Below are 23,910 nucleotides of genomic sequence, written 5' to 3'. Positions count from 1 at the left end.
AAGTAAAACAGGATTATGCCAAATCAAAACAATGAAATCCCCTTGCTTCTTTGACAAGGGGAGTTTTACATAATTCCACTATTATCCTATTAAATGTAACAAAAAAAGAACAAGCTGTCTCTCCGAGTAAAAAGATAGCTTTAAGTTAATAAACAGCAAATCAAAATCAAATACATCAGGAAGTCTGTACTCAAAACATGTCAGTGTATATTCATGTGAAAATCCACAAGTATAGTAAACTATGCAAGACAACGGTCCTTTGCAATTAATTGTTCTATTTCTTTAAGGACAAATAATATACAGCCCTTAACTATGATAATATCTCTGAGTAACACAGACATAACAAATATTTATGTTCTCACAATACCCAAATTTGGCAACAGCAGGCAGGACTAAAGAATGCCGCCCAAATGTGCAAACCATGCCAATCAAAGCAACTGATTAGACTCTGTGATTGTACCATTATTTCAACCCTCAAAGCTTACACTTGACTTTCCTGTAACAGCATTCGATTCAGGAAAAGCTCCCTCACTCTGGATTCCTGTATTGCTCCACTAATATTCTTACCTGTACAAAAAAAAGCATTCAGCATAAGATAAAGAAAGGTATATCTTCTACTAGCTGTGCAATATACATCAATGCTCATGCATTGTTTGTGATGACTTGTTTTTATGGAGCCCATGTAAAGCTGTCTAGAACACTCGCTGTCTATCTTCTGGCATCTGCTTTTATGTGGCACAGTCTGGGGATAAACCTGATTGCTCCCTTCTTACCCAAATCTCATCCTTCTCCTTCTGATTTTGATCCTCCGTCTTGTCATTGATCATGGTTCTCTGCTTCGCCATGTCAGATGTCTCACTGACTGTTGGGGATTTAATCTTCTCTCTTTCCACACCCTCCAAGGTCAAAGCCATGACTGGGGCCTCCAGGTCAGTCTCAATGGACGCAGGTGTTGGTGTCTGGCAGAAGTCGTCGTCGTCACTGAGGATGTCAGTTTCCTTCACCTCTTCTTGATCTTCGTATTCTTCTAGGTCGAATTGTTCTTCCACCCAGCGGTCTGTGTCACCTGCCAAGTCAGACTGCTGCTGCTGCTGCTGATCTGGTTCCTCATCCTGCTGGGACCGTTTTGAGCCAGGCTCCTCTGGTGAAACGAGGTCTTGCTGTTCAGGATCACCATCAAAAACAATATCCGTGTCTATGGTGAAACGGTTGCGCACTAACTTCCTTCGGCCGAGAGTCCTAGTCGGGGCAGATGCTGCAAAACCCCAGAACATCAGAGAGATAAATTATTATGATCTTACTACTTTGAGTACATCCCTTTGGAGTTTGGTTGAAAGTAATTATGTTCCTACAATACTGGTTAAAACCTTAAATGAAAAACTCAGGATAAAACCACAGGATTCTGCCTGTCTGTCAAAAATAAATTGTGCACTTGAAGCTGTTGGGTTAATGCATCTACAGACTGGCATTTACCTGCTCTATTTATAGTGGGGCGGGCTCCCTTCAGAGCACACAGCCGTTTTCCTCCAAAGGGTACATACTGCTGGTTGAGTGGTAAGCTCTCTGTTTTTAGGAGCTGCCGGCGATGCTTTTCTCGCAAGATGGAGTGGACTGTCTTCACAAAGTCTTTTCTGCTCTCCGGAGAGCTGAGAAAGGTAGACAGTTTGTCACTTCGTTAGATAGCAGACTGGACTTTATCAGTAGTGGGCAAGCTGTAATCTGCAGTGTAATTGAACCTCCTTTAGCAGAAATCCTCACCTGCAGCACAAGTGAAATGTCCTTTCTGGTCTTCCTTCTGACTCCGATTTTGTGTGGATAATCTCACACACAGCAGAGCCCTCGCCATCTGAGGGAGAAATCATCACTAATGTCTCATATACGTAGAAATCTGGTAATATATTGTGAGATAATCATTAGTCGGACTGAAGCTAGAACTAGTGTGCTACTAAAGTTTGTAATCTACTATACCTGCATTGGTCATAGACCGGACTTGAAGGGCATCAGTTGGGATCATGTGACGGAATCTGAAGGGATCTTTTTCTTCAGAAGATACAGAGACCCGGTGGGAACCTCCCTTCAGTCAAGTAAAGAATTTTTTGTTTTTGTTTTTACAGACAAAAAATGGTCCACAGGAAAGGCAAGTCAACAATGTGTTTGCGATTGGGGTTTGGTGTTGCTGATGGAATCCTGTTTTTGTGAAAACCTACCATTTTCTTCTTCTGCTTGGACCCCTCCTTGCAAACAAAGACCACTGCTGTTTTGAACACTAGAAAGCATTGGTGGAAAAAAAGACTTAGTAATCACTGGGGTTCAGGTCACATGTCAAATCAACATATGTAACTTTGAAGTTAACAACAGGTCTGTTCATTAAAAACTACATAGGAAGGGTTACTGGTCTCTTTTTTGTGCACAATTGTGAACAATTCTTGCTAAAATGAAAAGACTTTTTTGTTTATTTATATGTTTTAGTTCATTTTTACTCTTCTGTAAAGCATCCTTGGGGTTATCCAAACCTTAGTTAATATTATTATTAGTACCATTGTTGTTATTATTAATACTATATATGGTCAGAAGTCGGGGGGCAACTAATACACATGGGTTTTTTTAGCCCGTCTGACTACTCAAAGCACTTTAGACTACCTTTTTTTACAGCACTACATTTTTACAGCACTTTATTCTAGACCAAGTACTTTGTCTACCTCACATTATTGGGGAATTCAGAATCACCAGTTAACCAAACATGCCTGTCTTTGGATGTGAAAGGAAGCCAGAGAGCCTAAAGAAAACCCACACGGGCAAAGGAAGAACATGCAAACTCCACACAGGGAGACCATAACTGACTAAGCTTTCTCATTGTGAGGCAACAGTGCTAACTATTGCACTGCTATGCAACCCACATTACAGTTAACTGAAATGTTGTCAAATGCTGCTAATCTGTCACTTATGGAGTGTAAGGCATTTGAATTTTTCCATAATTACTAGGCAGTTCTTTCCAAAATGTGCCCTGATGCATGTGCACGCTTTACACAACGTGTGTGACTGTGCCATCACAGTCAATTTGTCATTTTTCATCAGATGTTTTGACATTTTTAGATGGAATCCAAACAGCATACATACACTTATTATTCATTTATTACATAATCAACAATCCTGCCATACCAAATGTAGCCATCTGGGGTTCTTTTTTCCATTTTCCTAAGGAGGCAGGTGGGTTAATCCATGTCACAGTGTTGTGGAGAAGCAGATCGCCCATTGACAGATCAGCAACCTGGTAATTGGAACGACATAATCAACCAATCTGCTCCAATTGCGTGTCATTTTTGGTTAACATAACAGAACCAAGCCAGGTTTCTCCGATCTACCTCTTTCTTTTCACTGCTCTGCTCTGTGATAAGCTGATCAAACACAGCTCCAAACTCCTCGTGGATCTTCTGCATTTCATTGATGTGGCTGGCAACCTTGTTCATGGCTTTCATGGCAACTGCAGTCCAGCACAAATCGCGTTATGAGGCGGGTTGTTGGGATTGTACATATTTTTGAGATCTGCTATAAGAATTTGTCTTACCGTCGAGGTGGTAATGTTCTTCACTGTCTGGGTCTGTGAGCGAGAAGAGCTCCTTCAGCAGGAGGGGATACTTGAGAACCCTCTGTATGGGTTTGATTAGGTAAGACTCCAGTGTGGAAGAGTGCTGCTGCTTGGGGTTTCGTTCATCCAGAAAGGCCTTAAAATTGGGGTCAGTTTTGGCTGGAATGACCGAAAAAGAACACTTAGTGAAACGCCTCCATATGTTACCTATTTACCTACTTTTAATTATCCTCTATGTAACTGATAAACATTGGATTCCTAGTATTTTCACTAATGGTCTATTCAATTCAATTTTATTTATATAGCGCCAAATCACAACAAAAGTCGCCTCAAGGCGCTTCATAGATACAGAGAAAAACCCAACAATCATATGACCCCCTATGAGCAAGCACTTTGGCGACAGTGGGAAGGAAAAACTCCCTTTTAACAGGAAGAAACCTCCGGCAGAACCAGGCTGAGGGAGGGGCGGCCATCTGCTGCGACCGGTTGGGGTGAGATCTATAAGTTTGTTGTCTGCTTGCTTATGTTTAGCCTGATATTATGCAGATTACTGGCGTACAAGCATGCTTTGTCTTGCATTAGAGATTAGAAGCCACATCAAAAGGTCTGAATTGTTTTGTTTTTACAGAAGGGTCATTTTTATCGAACAGCAGCTAAACATGAGTGGGCAGAACAAAAATCTGTTTACTGTTTCAAAAAAAAAGAAAAAGAAAAACAAAACAGCTTTATTCTAATAGCACCTCCTTAAACAGTGTGGCAGATAACCAGTTGACTCACTGAATGTAAATGCAGAAAACAAAGCCATCCAGTCAAGTCCTGAAGGGAGTGGGTGTACTAGCTTAGAAGACAGTGTTCGAGACTGCTCATTATATACCATACATTTGTGCAAAGCTTTTAGCCCTGGGAGCCTAAATGCATCCTTTCTCCTTTAAGGAGGGATGCATCTCTGAAGCACATTTACTCACCCTTCACGAGGACCTTAGGGACTTTGGTGTGGCTGGCGCAGAAAGCACTGTAGATCTTAAACCGGTCTGCATAGTACAGGAAAGAGCCTCCGAGGGAGAAGAGGATTTTCTGTAAAAAGGAGTCACACAACCAGTAATTCAAAGACTTTGTCGGGTCTTTAAATACCTGTTGCTAGTCTTTTGCTGTATATTTCAAAGAATAAGTGCATACCTTAAACTGATCCACTCTCTCCAGTTTCTCCAAATCAGGAACCAGTCTCGTCCCGTCTTCCAGAGTCTTGAGAAACTCGACTTGGAACTCCACCATTTCTGGCAAGTTACCAAACAGAACATCCAGCTGAAAGAAAAATTATTTGAGATGATTTGAAATAAAGAAAGAATTTTAACACCTTCCAGTGCATTTCAAAATATTATTTTTATTAATCACTTGCTACCAGTTAAACCACAAAAATGTCCAAAAATTGAATATAACCAAATGAACCTCGTTGTTGAAAGTGCAGATAAAACATGTTATTTTCAAACATCCCATCTCTCTCACACATCATCCAACCCTCTTGTCCTCACACAGAGCTGCACTTCACATGATTATGTAACCTACTTTTCTTAGAACATTTCAACAGTACTGGCATTTAAAAGCCTGGACCCCATAAAGGCACATGGGGAGCATTTGACATACCTCATCCTGAGTAAGGAAGGTCTCTTTCTGCAGTGGGGTTAAATATCTCCCAATGAGGCAATTAAGATCCTGCAAGAAAACCATGAAAAAGAGTCGGTAAATTGTGCTTTACTCAGGTTTGCCTTGTGCCACCGTGTGAAATATGGACACACACAAAAAAATGCATTTTTAAATAAGGCTTTGACATTTTTAACAAATCAACAGGTATAGAAAGGGATAGTCAGACACCAGGACAAATAAGTAATTCAAGCTCAAACCAAAAGCAGCTGGTGGGTGCCTTTTTCTTCAGAAAGAACGGCTATATGGAAACCAAATTAAGTAGATGACTCTGGTAATACAAACGTGAGCTGAAATGTAGAAAGCCTAAGAAATGAACAAATGCCTGGCAATCAAAAGTAACATGAGACTGACTCCAAATGACGTGCTCAAACTTGTAGCAAACAAAACACATTATGTGGTATTGCATTAAAGCTTTGTCAACTTGAAATCAAAACCCCTTCAAGTGTTTTGCCTGTATTTATTGCATTAGCAACAAAACTGCAACTCCTACTACAAGACACACAGACATAAAAATGCACCCACATGTCTGTTTGAACAATACACCATCAGTCACTTGCAGTATAATTTCTATAATAACTATATCTGTGGCCCGTGAAATAGGGCATAACATTTTAGTTAGTCTAAATTATTCCATTATATAGCATCGCTAACCCAGTTATTCCACTGAGCCATATTTATACTGGGCTGAAAAAGATTAGGCAATATCCAAGCAAGGGCACAGCTGTGTCCTGCTCATATCTCCCGAGACACAGAGATAAATATGGATAGGTCATGTTGAATGGGTAATGTGGAAGCCTAACACGACCTAAGGCAGACAGAAATATCGATCGATGGACAGGAGGAACATGCACACTCACAAACACCATCTGCCTCCTACAAGTAAGATGAGTGATACTGACTTTGACATAGGTGCGTTCGGTCTCCACGAGTTCACAGATGACTTTGCGGAGCTTGTCGGCATCAGAGAGCTGTCTGGGAGTTGCAGGAGGTGGAAAAGGCGATTCCGGGCTCGGCGAAGAGGACACACACTCCAAGGAATTCATGTCATGGAGACTGCGGCAGAAAGCGGCGACCTGCTCCGTGCTCTGCAAGAAAGGGGGGAAAAACAACCAAAAAAAGATGAGCGTTTCAAAGGCAAGAGTGATAAAATCCTTCATAAAAGAAAACGGCAATGTTCACAAAGGTGGGAGCCGCAAACATTAGGAAGCAGATGCCACTTTCTACCTACTGTTGTGCACACATCCATGACTGTACAGCAACTGAGCCTGGAAAGAGGCAGTGAGGCAGCTCTAAAAAAAAAAAAATCATTTGCACTAATTTGGTCTATTTTCAGTCTGTCATAACAATGACTTTCCACCTCCCTCTCACTCACATCGCTCTTTTCCCTGATGTTTTCCTCCTACTGATGGATCGGTGGTGTAATGATTCAGCTCTTTCACAGAATCAAAATATACACACAACGGTGTCTGTCCACATACAGTATGGGTTGCCGTGGTGACCAGCGCTGATGTGCATTAGACTATCATTTTGGGTAAAAAATAGACCCCACTCAGTAGCAGCCTACATGGCTGAACTAGTACTTGTTACTTTGGCCACAGCCTCAGCATCCCTAAATATAAACTGGCATTTTGGCTTTAAAAAAAAAAAAAAAAATCAATACAAACACAAAGCAGAAAGCACAAAGAGCATAAATCATATCCATCAAAGCCTTATTCACTCTGTGAGGCCAGACTTCATTTGAAAGTACATGATAAAGATCAAATGAGACAGTCACATAACAGGGACCACTAGGAGCTGTAGTCATTATTGAGTTCATAACTGGAAGCTGAGAGATGTGTGCTTTGTTTTATATGGAGTTTTACAGGCTGGACAGAAACAATTTGTCCTCTCACACCTATAGGCTCCCCTGTGAAATACTGAGATTATACATCAACATAGCTGCAGAGGATGAAAGGTTGTGGTTCTCATATTAGAAAACCCAATTATGATCTTAGCTGCTGTCAGTCTTCACATCTAAACTTTGTTTTTAGTTTTAGACAAACAAACATAAGGATTCTGCTGTCTCTAAAAAGCAATGCGTGTGCAATTTTTCCAATATTTACCAAAATGCTGATGAAAAACGGCCATAGTCCTGATGTTCTTTGCCGTCATTCACAAAAATATGATGGAAAAATGCAAGAGCGAGAAGAACAGAGTACAAGAAGAATACTGTTATCCAGCAACTGTTACAGATATTCCCGTGCAGCTTTGCAAATGACCGTGGTTATCAGCTTTGTTATCTAATCAAAGAGACATTGATATGTGAGGCACGACAGCCATTTGTTCCTCTTGACAATGTTCCCAAATTAAGCAGGCAGCTCTCACATAAACAGATGAACTAGGAGGTGCTGTGTCTGTAAATGCAATGTTGCAAATGGATCTTACACTAATTCACAAATGCTTTGTGATTTGTTAGATGTGATATTTTTTGGTCAGAGTGAACACAACACATACTTTGTAAGTAAAACCAACTGGATGTAGAGAGTGATTTAGTTAAAAAAATAAAATAAAAGTTTTTTTTAAAAAAAAGTCTTATGAAACTTAGAGCTGATGATATGTAAGGTCCAGTACATTACACATAAAATTGAGCATGAAATGATAGATGGAAATGCACAAACAGATTGCAAGAGTGCAGAAAAAGGGGAAAATTCAAATCTGTTTCTTTTCTGAACATTTTGCAAAGTTTTACTAAGCCTAGTAAGACAGTCACAGTCAAGACATGCTCTTCACAATCTAGGCTAATTAACACTATGACAGCTTTGGGTGCTTGGACACTTATGACATGTTAGAAAGGAGAGAAAGTACAGAGGGGGAGAAAAAAGAAAATCACAGGCTTCTGTATCTATTTAAAAGAACAATGTGTAAATGTAAAAACCTGTCACAGATTTTTTAATCTATATTTTATTTGCTGGGGGAAATAAACTACTTCAAAGCATAAAAGCATGGCGTAAGGAGAAGACTGCATGTCTGTTCTCTGAAACTGAAGCCCGATATCGCAGCTTAAGGTGCTAAGAGAGAAACTCAGAAATAGTCAGTAGATTGTCCAAGTCGCATAAAGTCCAAGTCATCTGCAGTAAGACTTGTAGAGCATGGGCTCCTATATGCAGTATTTTATTTTGGCATCTCCTGGAGCATTCCAGTGATTATGGGGCAACTCTGCGGCGACAGTGACTCACAGCTTCCTGCCATTGGTCTACAGCAGCCAGCGAGAGGTGTGAAACTAACACTGAGAAGGACAGGTGATTTTGTTTTTCTTCTCACTGGAATGAGACAACAGCTATCACAGCAGCACCAAGAATTAAGCAGGTAAAAAAAACGACGTGCATGAAAGAAAAGAGGCTCACCAGATGAAGCATGTCATAGATGGAGTCTGTGGAGCGCTTGCTGTGCTTGCTCCACTTCAGGATAGACATAGCCGGGTGCAGATGGACAGCCAGCGTCAGTTAAAGTACCAGAGAGAAAACAAAGACTCCGGGCTTTAGAAAGAGCAAAGTCTACACTGTGTCTCTCCAATACATTTCTGAGCCCTTTTGTCTTCCCTGGTTTAAAAAAAACAAAAAAAAAAAAACAGGAGAAGATGCTGTGGTGCTTGTGATGAAGGATGAGTGGAGCTGCTCAGCCTCCTCCTCTCCGCCCACCAGCACTTAGAGCCTTCCAACTCCCCTTCTTTTGCTCCTTCACAGTCTGCTGTAGCTTTGTCACCAGTACTCTGCTGTTTTCTCTCTCTGGCTCTCTCTCTTCTCTACAGGCTGGGTAAACTTAGGCACACTGTGTGAGTGTGAAGATCTGGTCAACTCTAGCAGCATTGTAAATTAGTCTCGATAATCCTCCAGACCGGGGAGAGAGCAAAGGAGCAGGAGGGAAAGAGTCTCCTCAAGGCTGCAGTGGAGCAGGATTGACTGGGTAAGCCACGCCGCAGTAGAATACAAATGCAGGATTTCAGGAAAAGGGGAGAGGGGAGCTGCTGAGGAGCAGGCTGGAGAGGGGGTGAACTGCCGTGCAGCATTTAACAAGTAACAAAAGAAGCAATGGTCCCTGTGATTAAGTTACAAGCTCTGAAAATACCATAGCAGTGAGGAAGAAAAATACACACTTGCTGTTTTCACCAAACATCCAGTCCCCCCCCCCCCCCGCATAACAACTGAATTGCATGACTTGCTTTCCACTGTGTGTCCTGTTTGACTCAGTCAGTAATTTCCTACTTTCCCAGAATGCCCCACATAAAGACTCCACATTTGTCATTGAGAGATGGGAGTGTACAGCTAAACAGTTTAGAGGCTGTTATTCAGATCACAAAATGATGCCACACTGAGTTCTTCTCTATTGAGCCTGTAGGACATAAATCTCAGCTTTTCTTTGCTTTGAGGTTTTTCACAGGGCCATCTTTTTAATGATTCACATACCGTCAATGCTACACAAAGAAAAAAGCGAGTTCTGATCTCACAAAAGGAACCTATCGGTTAATTTTCAAACAGAAAGCCCAAAGGAGAATGAAAGCAATCAATGTTTTTTTAAAGAAAAAAAAATAGCTGAAAAAGCAGTATTTAACAGAGCAGATCACAATCTTAACCACAGATTTTGTCCTTCAGTTTACTCATAATCTAGACTCGTTTTCCTCATCCCTATAATATCATTAATAATTACAAAGGCAGTTACAGAGCTGCACTTGATTAACTGCTGCTCATTAAGCAAGACAAGTTCAACGGCGTGATTAAAACAGACAACGTATAAAGAAGCAGTCATGTAACCAGCCCTGAATTTGAAGGGTAAGTAGGATGTCTGAGGATATCACATTGATCCTTGGAGCTCTTGCAGTGAGCTCCCAATTTAACCGGGTACAATGAGAAATGATGTCGTTATCAAGTGTTGTCATAAGAGATGAGAGATAAACTAATCTACAAGAGCACATCAGTGCTTTCATTCAGCATTTCATGAGCAAGTGCCCAGTGATCCTTTGAAGTCGGTTACAGAGAGCAGATTAAGGACTGCCGCTTTAACTATTTTTTCGCCTTTCTTCTTCTTCCATTTTTTTCGAATTAGACATCTTTGTTAGTCATAGCACTTTAACAGCAACACGTTGGTCTTTGAGACTTATTTGCTTGTCTTGGCAGTAGTGCTCTGTGCTTTCTATTTTAAACTTGTCTCTGTTCATTTATAGCTAAAAATGAATCCACCCCCAGTTATTACCTGGTCCTACTAACCTCGCATAATCAAGCAATAACAATGCAAGCTTAATCAAACCCATCCATCACTCGGCTGTTTCATTCAAAGCAAATCATTTCTCCTGTCCTTTGTCTCCAGTGCATAAGATGTGTTGAGAAGCATGGGGTTAACACCCTCATGTTGATTATGGATGCTGCTCTGCTTTCATAAACAAGATAAAATGAGCCAGTAACAGATGGTGAGTCAAACTGTGGCAAAGCGAAATGCCTGTGAGTGCTTTTTCATAATACCAGAGCTAAGAGGTGTGCTGTAAAGAACAAGGACGGAAAAGAAGCATAGGCGCTGCAATATTACACGAAAGCTTGGTTGTCAGATGTTTTCTGTGATGACACTAAGAATAATAATAATAAAAGTGATGATAAACATTGTGCTCTTACCTTTGTGCACTCGTCGAACTCACTGAAGATCTCAGAGTCGTCATCCAGGCTGTCTCCTGAGCTCTCCAGAAACAGTCCAACTCCATCATCCAGGATTTCCTCTGAGAGAAACAAAACAGTCATGTATATGCGTCACAAAAGCCCCCCCCTTTAAATTAGATTAATACATTTACTTGCCTTGTCATTTTATTACGATTTAAGACCTTCCTAAACTAATCCACTAAGCTAACTGCTCAGAATGTCCTATTTTTCCTCATTTAAATCCAGTAAATCTGTTGTGTTTGCATTAATGAAACTGATGTCGCTAAGGATGATGGTCTGAAAGTCAGTTCTTCTTGCATGGAAATAAAATATACGCTTGAGATTTGCCTACTTGCACGCTTCTGATTCATTTACATGCCAGGTGAGTACGTAAACATCACCACACTGTGAGCATCTGATGGCTTTGATACGCTTTAGATTTGTGGGAATTGAATTTAAACTGTTCATTAACCTCTGCTAATTGGACCTATAAACATGCAAGGATGGAAGCACCAGTGGCACTTTAAATTAGTAAGTGAAATACAGTACTGTGCAAAAGTGTTGAGCCATCCATCATATCTTTATGTTTGGCTTCCAAGAAGCTGGAGTTTCTTGTAATTCATTAAAGTGGTCTTGCGCAGTCATTCTTCACACTTTCTGAAAGTTGAGATCTTTCTGTGGGCATTGGCTGCTTTTTCATCCAATCCCTGTACCTGACCATTTTCAGGAATCTACATTTTTTGTTAATGTGGCCCTCTTAATCTGTCCTACAAAGATGCAATTGTATTTCTGGACCAAAATTGTGATTCCAAAATAGCTGTTATCCAAAAACTTGGCATCTCTCTGCATGGTGTACAGTGTAGCCTAAAAAAACCCCCAAAAACAGAGCAAGTGGAGGAAAAAGCGGCATGCCTAAAAATCTATGTACAGTAGGTGAAAGTCTTCCAGAAACAGGAAAAAAAATTCAGCACAAATATGAGGACCAGAGAGATGAATCTGGTCCTTCATTTGATCCATCTGCTCCTCACTAAAGCCTAATCGGAAATGGTCGTAGAAGTAGAAGGGTGGGCATCGGGGAGAAAAAGGCAGACTTCAGAAAATCAGTGGCAGCGGATCTTATGAAGTGAATGAATGTACATGTATGTGGAGAAGGTCAGGAGAAAGGTACATCAGAAAGTGTCTACAGGCATCTATGAAACAGTGGCGGCTCTGTGGTGGTTTGGGGCTGCATTTCAACTAGTGATGTTGGAAATTAAGAATTTAGGAAAACACCATCAGATACCATCATTACGCATTTGGAAAGTGTCTTAACGGCAAGAGCTTCATTTTTCAGCATGACAGTGATCCCAAACATACTGTTAATTCAACAAAAGCAAACCTGGATAGAAAAAACACACAATGGAAAACTACCAGCCATGGATTGGCCTTCCCAAAGCTTGGGCTGCAACAAATATTGTGACAGAGAACGAAACCAAAAGCAGCCAACATCGAAAGAAGAGCTTTAAATGTCCTTCAAGCCGGGAAAGCCTGGAACTATTCCTGAAGACTACTTAAAGAAATTAAAATAAGCTTGGCTAAGAGACTTCAAAAGAAAAGAAAGAAAAGAGTTCTGTGCTAAAGAATAAAGGAATTCAAAGCAAATATTGACTTTCAATCCTGTTGTTATTTATTGACTGTAGTATCATTTATGTTTGCATATATTTCAGTAAATCACTGCACTTTTTTCCCCAGCAAAAGAAAGAAAGGTTGACTAAACTCCACACAGCACTGCATAATGTTAAAGTATACCATTTGTGTCTTTTTTCCTTTTACCTTGACTTTGGGAGAAAATGTCAGTGTAGAGATCCTCCTCTGCATCTGAGCGGCGTGGCGGCAAGTAGCAGAGCTGACGGCGGTCCACCGCAGGCAAGGTGTTGACTGTCAGAGCCAGTGAAGCCTGAGAGAATGCTGCTTTCATGTCAGAGAAATTAAGACTATGGGAGTCTTTTCCATTTAACTGAAGTATTTCATCCCCTGCGTTCAGACCTGCAAAAACATGCACAACCAGCTTTCAGCATCAGCTCCAGTTTACGGTCTCCTGTTCCTTCATTTACTAAAAAAAATGTTCTCTAATATCAGATCGTAATGACCTAATCTTTAGCAATAATCAAACAACTCCTGCTTGAAATGTTCAAATGGTGTTTTAAGTAAAATGTATTTGTATAGCGCTTTACTAGTCCCTAAGGACCCCAAAGCGCTTTACACAACCAGTCATCCACCCATTCACACACACATTCACACACTGGTGATGGCAAGCTACATTGTAGCCACAGCCACCCTGGGGCGCACTGACAGAGGCGAGGCTGCCGGACACTGGCGCCACCGGGCCCTCTGACCACCACCAGTAGGCAACGGGTGAAGTGTCTTGCCCAAGGACACAACGACCGAGACTGTCCAAGCCGGGGCTCAAACCGGACAAACTCCCAACTCTTGAGCCACAATCTACAACTTTGGAGACTGTTGTTTTAATTTCAGCCCCACAGGCATGACCCGTTTCTCTATTTTTTGTGAAATATTAGCCAGTAACACATTAACACTTGTTGTCCAACATCAGTCATAATTGTTCTGGGATCAATGCTCTTTATCTTTATTTTGACATCATTCAGCTCTTCAGCTTCATTACAGGAGAGCCAGTGTGAAGCAGCCGTTGTTAAGTGTCAGATTCAACATAATTCTTCATAAAGGCCAGTGAGAGGCATGATTATAGTAATCAGCACCCTTGAGAAGTGTTGTGTCCTCTAAAACCTTCTCTACCTGTTGAATAAACGTGCTAATGCATTTTTCGAAAGAGAAACCAAGCAGGAGATGAAAACTCTCCTGGCCTTGATGTGAGAAAATGGAGAAGCACTAAAAGCAGCTAAGGCAACCTGCATTGTTTATATTTTCCTTTAAAGTGTGGCTTATTAGATACAAAGTGTGTTTAGGAAGAGTTCTTTCAGTAGAAATGAAGGATAATTAACCTTTAGCAAAGGCTAATCCCCCTGCCTTTACATCAGTGATGTAGAGCTGCTGTACTCCATCCTCCTCCACCACCGAAATGGAGAAACCTGAACACAAAAGGGAAATGTGAAGAGAAAGAAAAGCAGAGAGAGAGAGAAAATGATGATATTAGCCAAGCATCAGAGGGACAAATAGGGATGGTTAACAAAAGGTCAAAGAAAATCAATTCTTATGCTGAAGAAAACAGAAATACGAGTCTTTAACACTGACTTCATTGCAGCATTCTAAATAAAGATAGAAAATTATTCTTACCGTAACCAATCATGCAGGATTCATCTCTGTCAAACTGGATTACTTTAGTTATTTTAGAGCAAAGCTCAATTTCTTTGTACAGCTGCAAGGAACAAAAGGAAGTCATTATACATCCTGAAACAACAGCCTACTTCATTCATGACGTGGTGGGTGGGCTATTGACAGCATGGAAGGAGGCCATTAATTTTCTGTACTTTCAGACAAAGCAGCTCTAGCAGCTCTTTATAGAGGAGTTTCTTTGCTATGTCATGATTACATGATTTAATTACAAAAGAGGTTACAGATATTGTTTATAAAGCTTCTCCATGATTATTTTTGGTGCATGGATCTCCCAGGCACAGTTTTATTTATTATAAACCTTGTTGCTGTAGTATTTTTTTCCTATTGTAATTCCTAATACATTGTAAATCAACTCCTGACATTTTTTTAAATACATTTCTTGACCTTGACTCATTTTCAAAACAGCCTGTGAGGGGAGGAAAGATCATATTCAAGATATCAGTGACATACCAAGTCACATATATCCTCCTCTGGTTTGGGAATGTAGAATTGCACTTGATTTTCTATAAGGAATTTGAGTCGTAAGTAGTGTTTAGTGGGATCGAGCTGATGAGCCTGTGGGATGAGCACAAAAAGACAGAAATTTATCCAGAATCGCAGCAGTGAGATATCTTTCATGTTTTCCTAACAGATGGTATTTCTCTGGCTCAGTGTGGCTTTCAGTTTAAGCGTCTTATGAATATCGCTTTAAACCGTAGCTCATTCGAGGCTCTGTGTTTTTTTTACCTTGCAGATGGACTCGAGAACACACAGTGCAGACTCTCCTGGCTGGATGATTGTTAGCACGGGCTGGTCATTTGGGAGACATACCCAGGAGGGTGTAAGGTGGTCAGGAACCCAGATATCGCTCTCTGTGCTGGGTCGTGGAAGGCTTTTCACAGTTCCCTCCTCACTTTTCTTGAAATGGAGACATCCAAAGTAATTAAACACACTTTACTGCAAGGTCTGACTTCTTCAAATTAGATAATACTTCTAAAATAGTCTCCAAAATAATCCATCTTCACCAATACTTTGCATCTTCCTTCTAAATCACAGAGTAGTCGGAATACACTTTCCAAGCCATATAGTGCATTTGCTTAAATGGGGAATGAAAGAAAAATTAAAAGCTCTAATTTTCCTGAGTAGCTGTCACAGCTTGTAAGCTCTTCACTTTGGCTCTGGCGCTTACTCAGAATACATTAAGGGGTAATATTTCACTGATGTCAATGTTGGCCACATATTTTGTTGAGGAAGTTCGCACTTCTGTTTGACCAACTGCTCACTGACAAATGAATGCAAACAGATAACTGAATTATTCATCCTTACTGTGTTTTCCTTAGCAGGATCAACATATATGCCATCTACTGGCTTTTTAATGGGCTCTTCACCATCAGCAAAAACCTGCAGGAGCAAACAACAAAATGGCAAGTTACCAGTCAGGTAGGATGGATGCTTGAGAAATGGGCAAAAGTAACTTGTCAGCTGTGATTAAGCGCGGAAATTTTGGAAGGAGGTGGAACACTTCACAGACCTGGCTGACCGTTGGGTGGGCTTTTGTCTTTTTCTTTGAGGTAGTGTCCAGACCCCAGAGGGAAGAGAACCTGCTCTTGCGCTTACTGCAGGAACGAGACATGGCCTGCGTTCGCCGTCTCACTCCGGTCTCTGTGCGGGCTGCCACCTGGAAAACGTAACATGGCGAAGTGGGGTCAAAAACGGATCAAATGAGATCGACAGCTATCTGTTTGACCTCGCGTCAAATCCCATTTTGCCAAAATGACTTGAGAAGTGCAGCATATCAGCATATTTTAGGGGGTTTTAAAATAAATAAAATCATAAATATTCAAGAGAGGAAAGCTACAGTTCTGACAAAAAGAGAAAGAAGAAATAAAACTGAGTATATAAAAAAAGTGATCAAGGAACATTTCACTGAGTGGTTTATGGAAATTACCTTGTCTTAAGTGACTGAATAAATGGTCGTGTTAATCATACAGATATAGAGTAGTCAAATATTATGCATGAAAACTAGACTTGGACATTTTTTAGGCTGCTTAACTATTAAGAAATAAGTAAAAGGTTTGGTTTTTTTTTTTTTAAATAAATACTGAATTAAACATATCAGCACTGTGCCTGCAGCAGGCTCTAAAACTAGCCTAGGCACTCATTCTGTCATTTGTTCTGTCAACACTTTGCAGGCCATTCTGGTGAGTGCACAGTGCTGATACAGAGTAAATTCAAGAGGAGTGAAAGCGTAGGAAAGCTCTTAGCAGTTGTCTTTTGTTAGACATCCTTAACTGCTATCTCCCAGCTCAAACACCCACCTGCTCTGTAGCACTGCGTTGGTGGTGGTGAGGGAAAAAGCACCTCAGTGATCTGCGAAACATCGCTAAAAAATCAGATGTTTTCTTTTACTACTAGTGCTTTTAGATGTGAAGTACATAACCTCTTTGCAGCAGCAGTGGGAGGCCAAAACGGAACTAAAACCCTCACAAACGGGTGACCTACGTGAGACCCGAGCTCATAAATAGCATAGTCGTTATTTTTAAAAAAGAAAAGCGTGGTTTGACACAATGCATTGTAGTTTTTGGACTCGACTGTCCTGCCAAGAGCATCACTGGATGTGCTCAGTGATGCCAAAGTGTATTTTGAGTGAGATTTCACAGTCCTTTACTAACACTATGAGAACAGGTTTGAGCTCTGCAACAGCGACAGCTACTGTTACTTAAGTGCACTTTAGATAGATGTTTGTCCCCAATATAATAATCAATTCCAAGGTACATTTTTGAGGTCTCCAGGTCTCTTTTTCCACAAAAAAAAGAAATTGAAAAGGACACTAAAATATGCCATTGTGTTTGCTTCAGCAGCAAAAATAAAGAAGAGAATATTTACCAATGCATGGAAGGAAGAGACCGAGAATATACCCAGCCGGCCCATTGCCAGCTTGGTGGGGCGAGAGGCAAAAGCCAGAAGGCGTTTGGGGTTAGGCAGCTCTCCTCCTTGCAGGCTGGCCAGGTAGCATCTAAAGCGAAATAAATCCATGTGAAACTGCTCCAGGTTCTGCTCCCACAAGAATATCTGCAGGTTGAGAGGGACACAACAGTAATAGTTCATTAATGCCCTTGTCTGTCAACTTCAGACTAAGATGGGGCATCTCCTCACTTCCATAGAAGCTCTGTTACCACTTTTCTCAAAGTGTTGCCAACCTGCACTCTCTCTGTGCCTAATGGTTTGATGTTTATTGGGGCAGTAGAGCAGGACATTGTGATTATTCACTGGGCTGTCCCCTCCCTGTCATGGTCCTGCACTGGTGTTTGGAATAGGCGGCCAGCTCCATGGCAGAGTGCTCTGTATTACTGCCAAGTAGCCCAGAGACGAGAAAGAAACAATACTGCGCATTCCACTGGCAGATAGAGGCTGGGAGCGTTTCAGCTTTCTAAGGAGCAGTCCTACATCCATTCAGTTCTCACAATTTGAAACCTGACACTGCCAAACAGAACAGCTCCAACCAGCCACTACCAAACGGACCAAACAACAGCGATCTCTCCCCTTTCTGTAAACAGACCCATTAAAGACAATATGAACTTTGCAATTAATTGAGAATGTCAGGCTGACCAGAGCAAAGTGCATATTACAATAAGAAAAATAAAAAGCAATCTGGGGGCTGTTACATTTGTAGCATTAGCAGCCTCTAGCGGATGATTCCTCTAAATCTGCAACTTAATCCTCTCTCATTGCTCCCTGCTTCTCTCTTTTCCTCATATTCCATGTATTAAAAACCTGAGGATACAAGACTGAAATACATACTTACATTTGATATCTGTAAGTATTGTAACAATAGCTAAAATATCACTAAAAATGATCTTTAGCATTTTTTAATTAAGCTAAAGATTCCTCAGGATTGGTTCTCATTGAGGTTTAACAGATGTCTTAAGAGCTCTTAAATAGATATAATGCTTTTTTTATACGTCTTCCTGACATGCTTATGAATCCAGACAAAACTGAACTTTTGTGGGCTGATTACTAGGAGGGATGGGCAAAAGCTTAAATTTGAAAAACAAGTATGTCACAACTAAAACTGACTGATGGGGCACAGTTATATTTGGCATTTTTCATACTTCCATCCTTATTTGATAAATATTCAGCCAAGCTAGGAGTCACTATGTTGCATTCCAGGTGTTTTTTGAAGCTACTCAACCCATTTTTTCATATATACTTTCTATCAGTATTGAAGTTATAGAGACGCATTAAGAAATCAAACTGGTAAAACTTTGTTTAACTTCACTGTTTTCTTTTGAAATAATCTATTTTTATAGAAAGGTGATTTGTAATCAGAAATAATATAGCAGTAAGTCGTCTTTCCATGCCTTGTTCAGAAATGTTTTCCCCCTGCACACCTGCCTGACATGAGCTCAAAGAAGAAAGTAGCATGACACCTACTTGATCCAGGATCGTCTTCCTCTTCTTGGTGTCAGTGACAGCAGACAGCTGCATGTCTCCCATCTTCTTCATCTTCTCGTCCATGTCGATCTTCTGCTCGAGCTTCTTGATCTCGGCGCGAAGTAGCCGAACAGTGTCCTCTCTGTGATGCTGGCGGGCGACAGTAGTGGCACATGCTGAGTGGATGGCTGTGATCCAGTTTTCCAGCTCTGTCTGGCTGCAGGTCTACAGGGGGAGGGACCATGAAAGGTCAAAGGTTACACAGCACACAAACTCCTTTGTTTTTGTTTTGTTTTGCTCCTGATGTATTAAAAGGCCAGAATTTTAAAGATCATAAAAAGAAAATACAGTCAATACAGGGCAATGTATGCAAATTAAATTTGTATTTATTCACAGAACAGTTGACATACATGCATTTTCTTACCTGGAACAGAAAAGCATCTCCCAGGGAATTGCTGAGGCAGAACACAAAGTCCTTTTTGGGATGTTCTGGTACAGCCTGGACAATACTGTTCTCCACCCAGATGGCATGTTTGGGATTGCTGTTGTTGTCAATTCCTGAACGTCCATCAGTCTCATAGAAGAAGAGCGTGCAACCTGGAAAACCAACACAATGGAACTGTTGATTTAATTATTTAGTTTTACAAGAAAGTCAGATTTCCTCAAGCAATTTAATTCTGCTCTCCAGTGGCCAACATTAAGAAGTGCAGCATGGCAAGAGTCAGGGAGAAAGGCTTTATTAAACACAGGCTTCTAAATTGATTTCAAGTCCAGTCCAGTGACATAATGCCTTAAAGAAATCTTATTTGAAGTAAACCTTTGCTCTCCCTTTTGAATGTCAGCATGTAACTAAATAGCATCAAACATATTATCTTGCATGAGCAGGATGTCACAGGCTGACATTACAGGATTGCAGTGCAATAAAATGTAAATTTAATGATACCACTGAGGCCATGACACACCTTTGAGAGAAACCCAGTAACTCTTCCACTTGCGCCTTGTGGCTGACTCCACTTTCTTGTTTTTCTTATGCACAAGGAAGTTCTTAACAGCAAGTTTGCCAGCTTTGCGCACCATCCCTTGGACAACACTGAGTAAGAGGTCGGACTGGTAGGCGGAGCTCATAGTGCTCTGCTCATCACTTAGGGCAGACCCCGCCTCCTCCAAGCTCTCAGTCTGGCAGGAGCTCATCTGTAGTTCCTGACGGAAGTTTTCGTACACGCCCTGAACGCACTCGCTGGCCCCTCCGCCGCCACTGCTGCTCCCGCTGTCACTGCCAGTGAACATGTTCCTGCCATGCACTGAGAACACAGAGAAGGAGGCCGACATGGTCTTGTAGCGGCGAGACTGGTGCTCCGGCTCCACCGTCACCCCGTCGATGCCGCTGTCCTCATATTCGCTGCCCTCCCCGCCTGTGACATCCTGAGTTGTGGCAGAAGCACAAAACAGGTGAGACGGCATCACAGCTTCTTGTTCATCACTAAGAGGGCAGCTGGTCATTAACAACCGCTGCCCTCACCTGATCGTCTATCTCTAAATAAAGGATAGAAGCATTTTTGAAAAGCAAACATGTTGCAAAAAAACAAACAAAAAACAGATGCTTAATGAGAGCCCACAGGTTGTCTAACCCTGAGTTTCTGCTTAAAATTAATTGCCAACAGCAAAGCGTCTGCCGTTGTGTGAGCACAGCCTGCCCGGCCTGTGGCACCACAGGGTCTGCCCTCTCCTACCCACATGGTCAAAGGCTCCTGGGAGATGAAGGGGGTTACACTGAGCTTGGTATCTCCATCTGGTCACATGACCTAATCATGCGGTCCAGAGCTCCATTCACCAGAGTTGACTGTGCCCCGTAGAGACAGGGCCACCAATGCACGTTTTACTGTTACACTCTTCCACAGGCCTCCCTTCATTATCATAACAAAGGCCGAGGTATTTCTAACAGAGAGTGACTTTAGGCTGTGCTCGCCCCCTCCCATCATCGCAATCTCCTCTCACAAGAAAAACAACAGTTTCTTCAGGAAACTACGACTCCCTCGTCCCACACAAGCTTTCTTTTTACACTCAGTTTGTTTTAACAGCTTATTGTGAGGTGACTGAAGCGGAACAAACTCACAGATTCATTGGGGAAGTGAATGAAGGGAGCTGTACTACTACTAGATCATTTCAGATTTAGCACAGCTTTTCATGCTCTGTCCAAAACAGAACAGAATATCCACGACGGCATTAAACAAAGGAAGGTCCTTGACATATATGTATCCAACAGGCTATCAAAAATTCATCAGCACTCGAATTTTTACTGTTTTCTAATAACCACATTTCAATTACTTTTTTAAAGCTAAATTTAATGTGCAAACAAGCAGTACATTATAAAATAGTTACAGATCTTACCTGTATAGTCTGCGCCCTCCTGCCCTGCATGCTGGCACACATTTCAACTTGGTGGCTGGTCAGGCCTTCAGACAAGCAGTGTGAACGTCGGCAGGGAAGGGTGTATGCACCGTAGGTGTTTCCATCCTCGTCTGATGGAGATAGCATTTTATCGTCCTCACCCTCCCTGATAGCCCTGTTGGTGTTGTGCCACTTTGCATAGCGGCCATGGAGTTGCCTGGAGGCAGGACTCATCTGGCTATACAGCTCATCCAGTGAGTTTGCCCTGTCAGTGGAGTCTGTTGGGCTGGACTGCAGGTGGCCTTCGCAGCCAGTGAAGTCCCTCTCGTTAGTCAAGTCTATAATCTCCTCTGTGCTGGTCAAGTGATCTTGACTGACATCAGACAGGGAGAACTCCAGGCTGTCATCTCGCCACATGTCTGCAGATTTAGACCTCTTCTTGAAGCCAACAGTCTCCTTGGAGCAGTCTGGGGTTTTCTGGAGGTATTTCACTTCACCTGCGTACATATCTTCATCCTGCACCTCCTCTGCCATGGGACCAGGTAGGGTTATGTGCATTGAGGGATTGGCCAGGTCATTGTAAAAGGATACTGGACGCAGATTCATGGCCACCCGGTCCACCCAAATGGGGCTTCCAAAGTCTGGGAGGATATTTGTCTCATTGAAGGGTTCCAGGCCATTGTCAGCCAGGGACTGTGGGATGCTGGGTGTGCTACTTGAGCGCGTGCTTGTCTCAGAGTTCCTGTGCTCTATTTTTCCTGATGAAGCATGGCGAGAGCGTCTGGACTGCTTGTTGGAGATGCGAAGAGACCGAGACATGTGCTTACGTGACAAATAGCCACGTCCATAGAGGGCATGGTCCCCATTCTGGCTCTCAGCATTTCCCATGATTCAAAGGCTAAACGGACAGGGGGAAACAGATTAAATAAACCTAGGGGGACATGAAGGAGAGACATACAGAAGAAAAGAATTGTATCTGAATGGTGTTTTACCTGCAGGGCCGTAATGACTTTTCTGGCATTTTGTCACTGGATCTTAAGACAGTTTGTTCCTTTGGCTGGTATAATCCACAAACCTCTGAAAAACAGATATCTAGATGAAAAATCAGTACAAAACCTGTGTGCTCTTAATTATGTGTGGCTTAGCTAAATATTTGTACTCTTTCAACAAATCTGTCTACAGATATGGACCCGTAAAGACGGAACATGACATGTTGTTTCCATCCTAGGCTTTCCCCTAAAACATAGGACACTGTTCACATAAAAAGAATTGATAATGGTAGATGTTATAAACGCAGAGCTGTAACTTGTCTTGCTTTGCAGTTATTTCTTTAGTAATTATCTGTAAAGTCAGCTAAATAAACACTGTGCTTAGACTGGTAGAGGATGTGAGCCACTCAAGCCCCCTTCAATATGTACAGGGATTTTGTGAAGTGGAGGGTACCTAATGACAGTGTGAGCGAACATGAGTTATTCAGAACTGGAATGAACCATCCATGCAGAGATATAGTTGTTTGCTCTCAGGCACTGCTTCCTGCATTAACAAGGACTGGGAGCAGGAGGGTGCAGAAGCTTTGACTATAATGCACATTTGGACTCTATTTATCCGCCTTTAGGCCGGACAGTGTGATGTAAAAAGGAAAACAAAAGTCCTGTTCCACTTTGGGACCACCAACAGATGGGACAGAAGATTAGCTAACTCATTTGTGGCCGCTGCTTCTCACGATGTGTGCTTCTCCACTTTTTAGGATAGACCCTCTGGGGGAGGGGGGGGGGGGGGGGGGGGTGTACTGTGTTTTTGCAAATAAGCAAATAAGCCCAACCCTCTGGTGCTGCCCTCAGGCTTACTGTGAGGAGGGGCTTTACATAAATGGAAGTTGACCCCGTTTTTATACGTTGTGATCCTTATCCTCCCTCTCATCAACCCTCACTGGTACTGCAGTGTACCATGTTTGAACTTTACACAACTACATTCATCTTTTATATAACTCTGCAGTGTGTTGGCTATTTCATTTAATCCCATTTGGTACAAAATAGAACAGAGCGGAAACGCAGGAGGGAAAGAACTATGAAAAAAAACAAAACACCAAAGTTGTTACAGGAAATGATATTCACTGAGGCATACAAGCATTGCTCACAAAATGCAAGCACTACAATATACTGTGGACCACTTCTGGAGTTTTTTCACGTAGCATTCCTACATAATAACCTTAATTTTTAAAAATGGAGAAGAGGAGAGAAAAATGTCCACCTTGTAATGGTTGCTCTTTATGGTTGAAGTTTCTGCTATTTGTAGCACAAATGTGTTATTGTGTATGTAAAATGGCAAAATGACCAGAACTAAATTACAAGTGATGCAGATGGATCTCGCTGGAACCCAGGAATCTCATTTGTTAATCTCTGAAGTTCAGGAGCCAGGTGTTGTAGACCAAAAACGTTACTGATTAATTTGGACTACAATAGAATTGCAACAAAGTTATGCATTACTGTGACCACAACACATTATCTTTACATATCTATATCTGTACGCTTAAACTTATGAGTGAAATTGGAAGTAAAATGTACAAAATGAATATTCAGCCAAATCCATGAGACCAAACCAAACCAAATGTTGCAATAAATGCAACTCATCTCCTAACAAATCAGCAGATTTAAAGAAAAAGATCCGATAAATTCTCAGCAGAATACATGGCCACCAATCACTCTGCCACAAAACCATAAATAGGTTGAAAAGGGAACAGAACAGTCAGCAAGTTTCTATTGGCACTGTTTAAAAGACACAACACAGATTCCTACTGAACATGATTTACAC

General features: G+C 41.6%; 1 protein-coding gene across 1 annotated transcript; it reads right to left on the bottom strand.

Moving 5' to 3' along the window:
- Positions 1 to 668: 668 nt before the first annotated feature.
- LOC146619224 (rho guanine nucleotide exchange factor TIAM1-like) lies at positions 669 to 21,987 on the bottom strand. Its single transcript, XM_085370265.1, has 25 exons — positions 21,100 to 21,987; positions 19,674 to 20,133; positions 19,136 to 19,308; positions 18,712 to 18,936; positions 17,164 to 17,349; positions 15,809 to 15,955; positions 15,604 to 15,678; positions 15,025 to 15,195; positions 14,749 to 14,853; positions 14,239 to 14,320; positions 13,947 to 14,033; positions 12,760 to 12,972; positions 10,927 to 11,027; positions 6,187 to 6,372; positions 5,228 to 5,296; positions 4,763 to 4,888; positions 4,552 to 4,660; positions 3,566 to 3,745; positions 3,363 to 3,481; positions 3,160 to 3,268; positions 2,208 to 2,266; positions 1,969 to 2,074; positions 1,759 to 1,846; positions 1,474 to 1,646; positions 669 to 1,255 (listed from the first exon to the last, which is right to left on the bottom strand). The coding sequence occupies exons 1-25, from the start codon at positions 21,985 to 21,987 to the stop codon at positions 729 to 731; spliced, it is 4,764 nt and encodes a 1,587-aa protein (XP_085226391.1). The 3' UTR covers positions 669 to 728.
- Between the last annotated feature and the right edge of the window lie 1,923 nt (positions 21,988 to 23,910).

This window comes from Diplotaxodon limnothrissa, linkage group LG14 (assembly GCF_057381915.1).
Source record: "Diplotaxodon limnothrissa isolate DT_005_m linkage group LG14, D_limnothrissa_male_GT1.1, whole genome shotgun sequence".
NCBI lineage: Eukaryota > Metazoa > Chordata > Actinopteri > Cichliformes > Cichlidae > Diplotaxodon > Diplotaxodon limnothrissa.
Note: the sequence above shows the minus strand (reverse complement) of the source record. Positions and strands in the feature narration are given on the sequence as shown.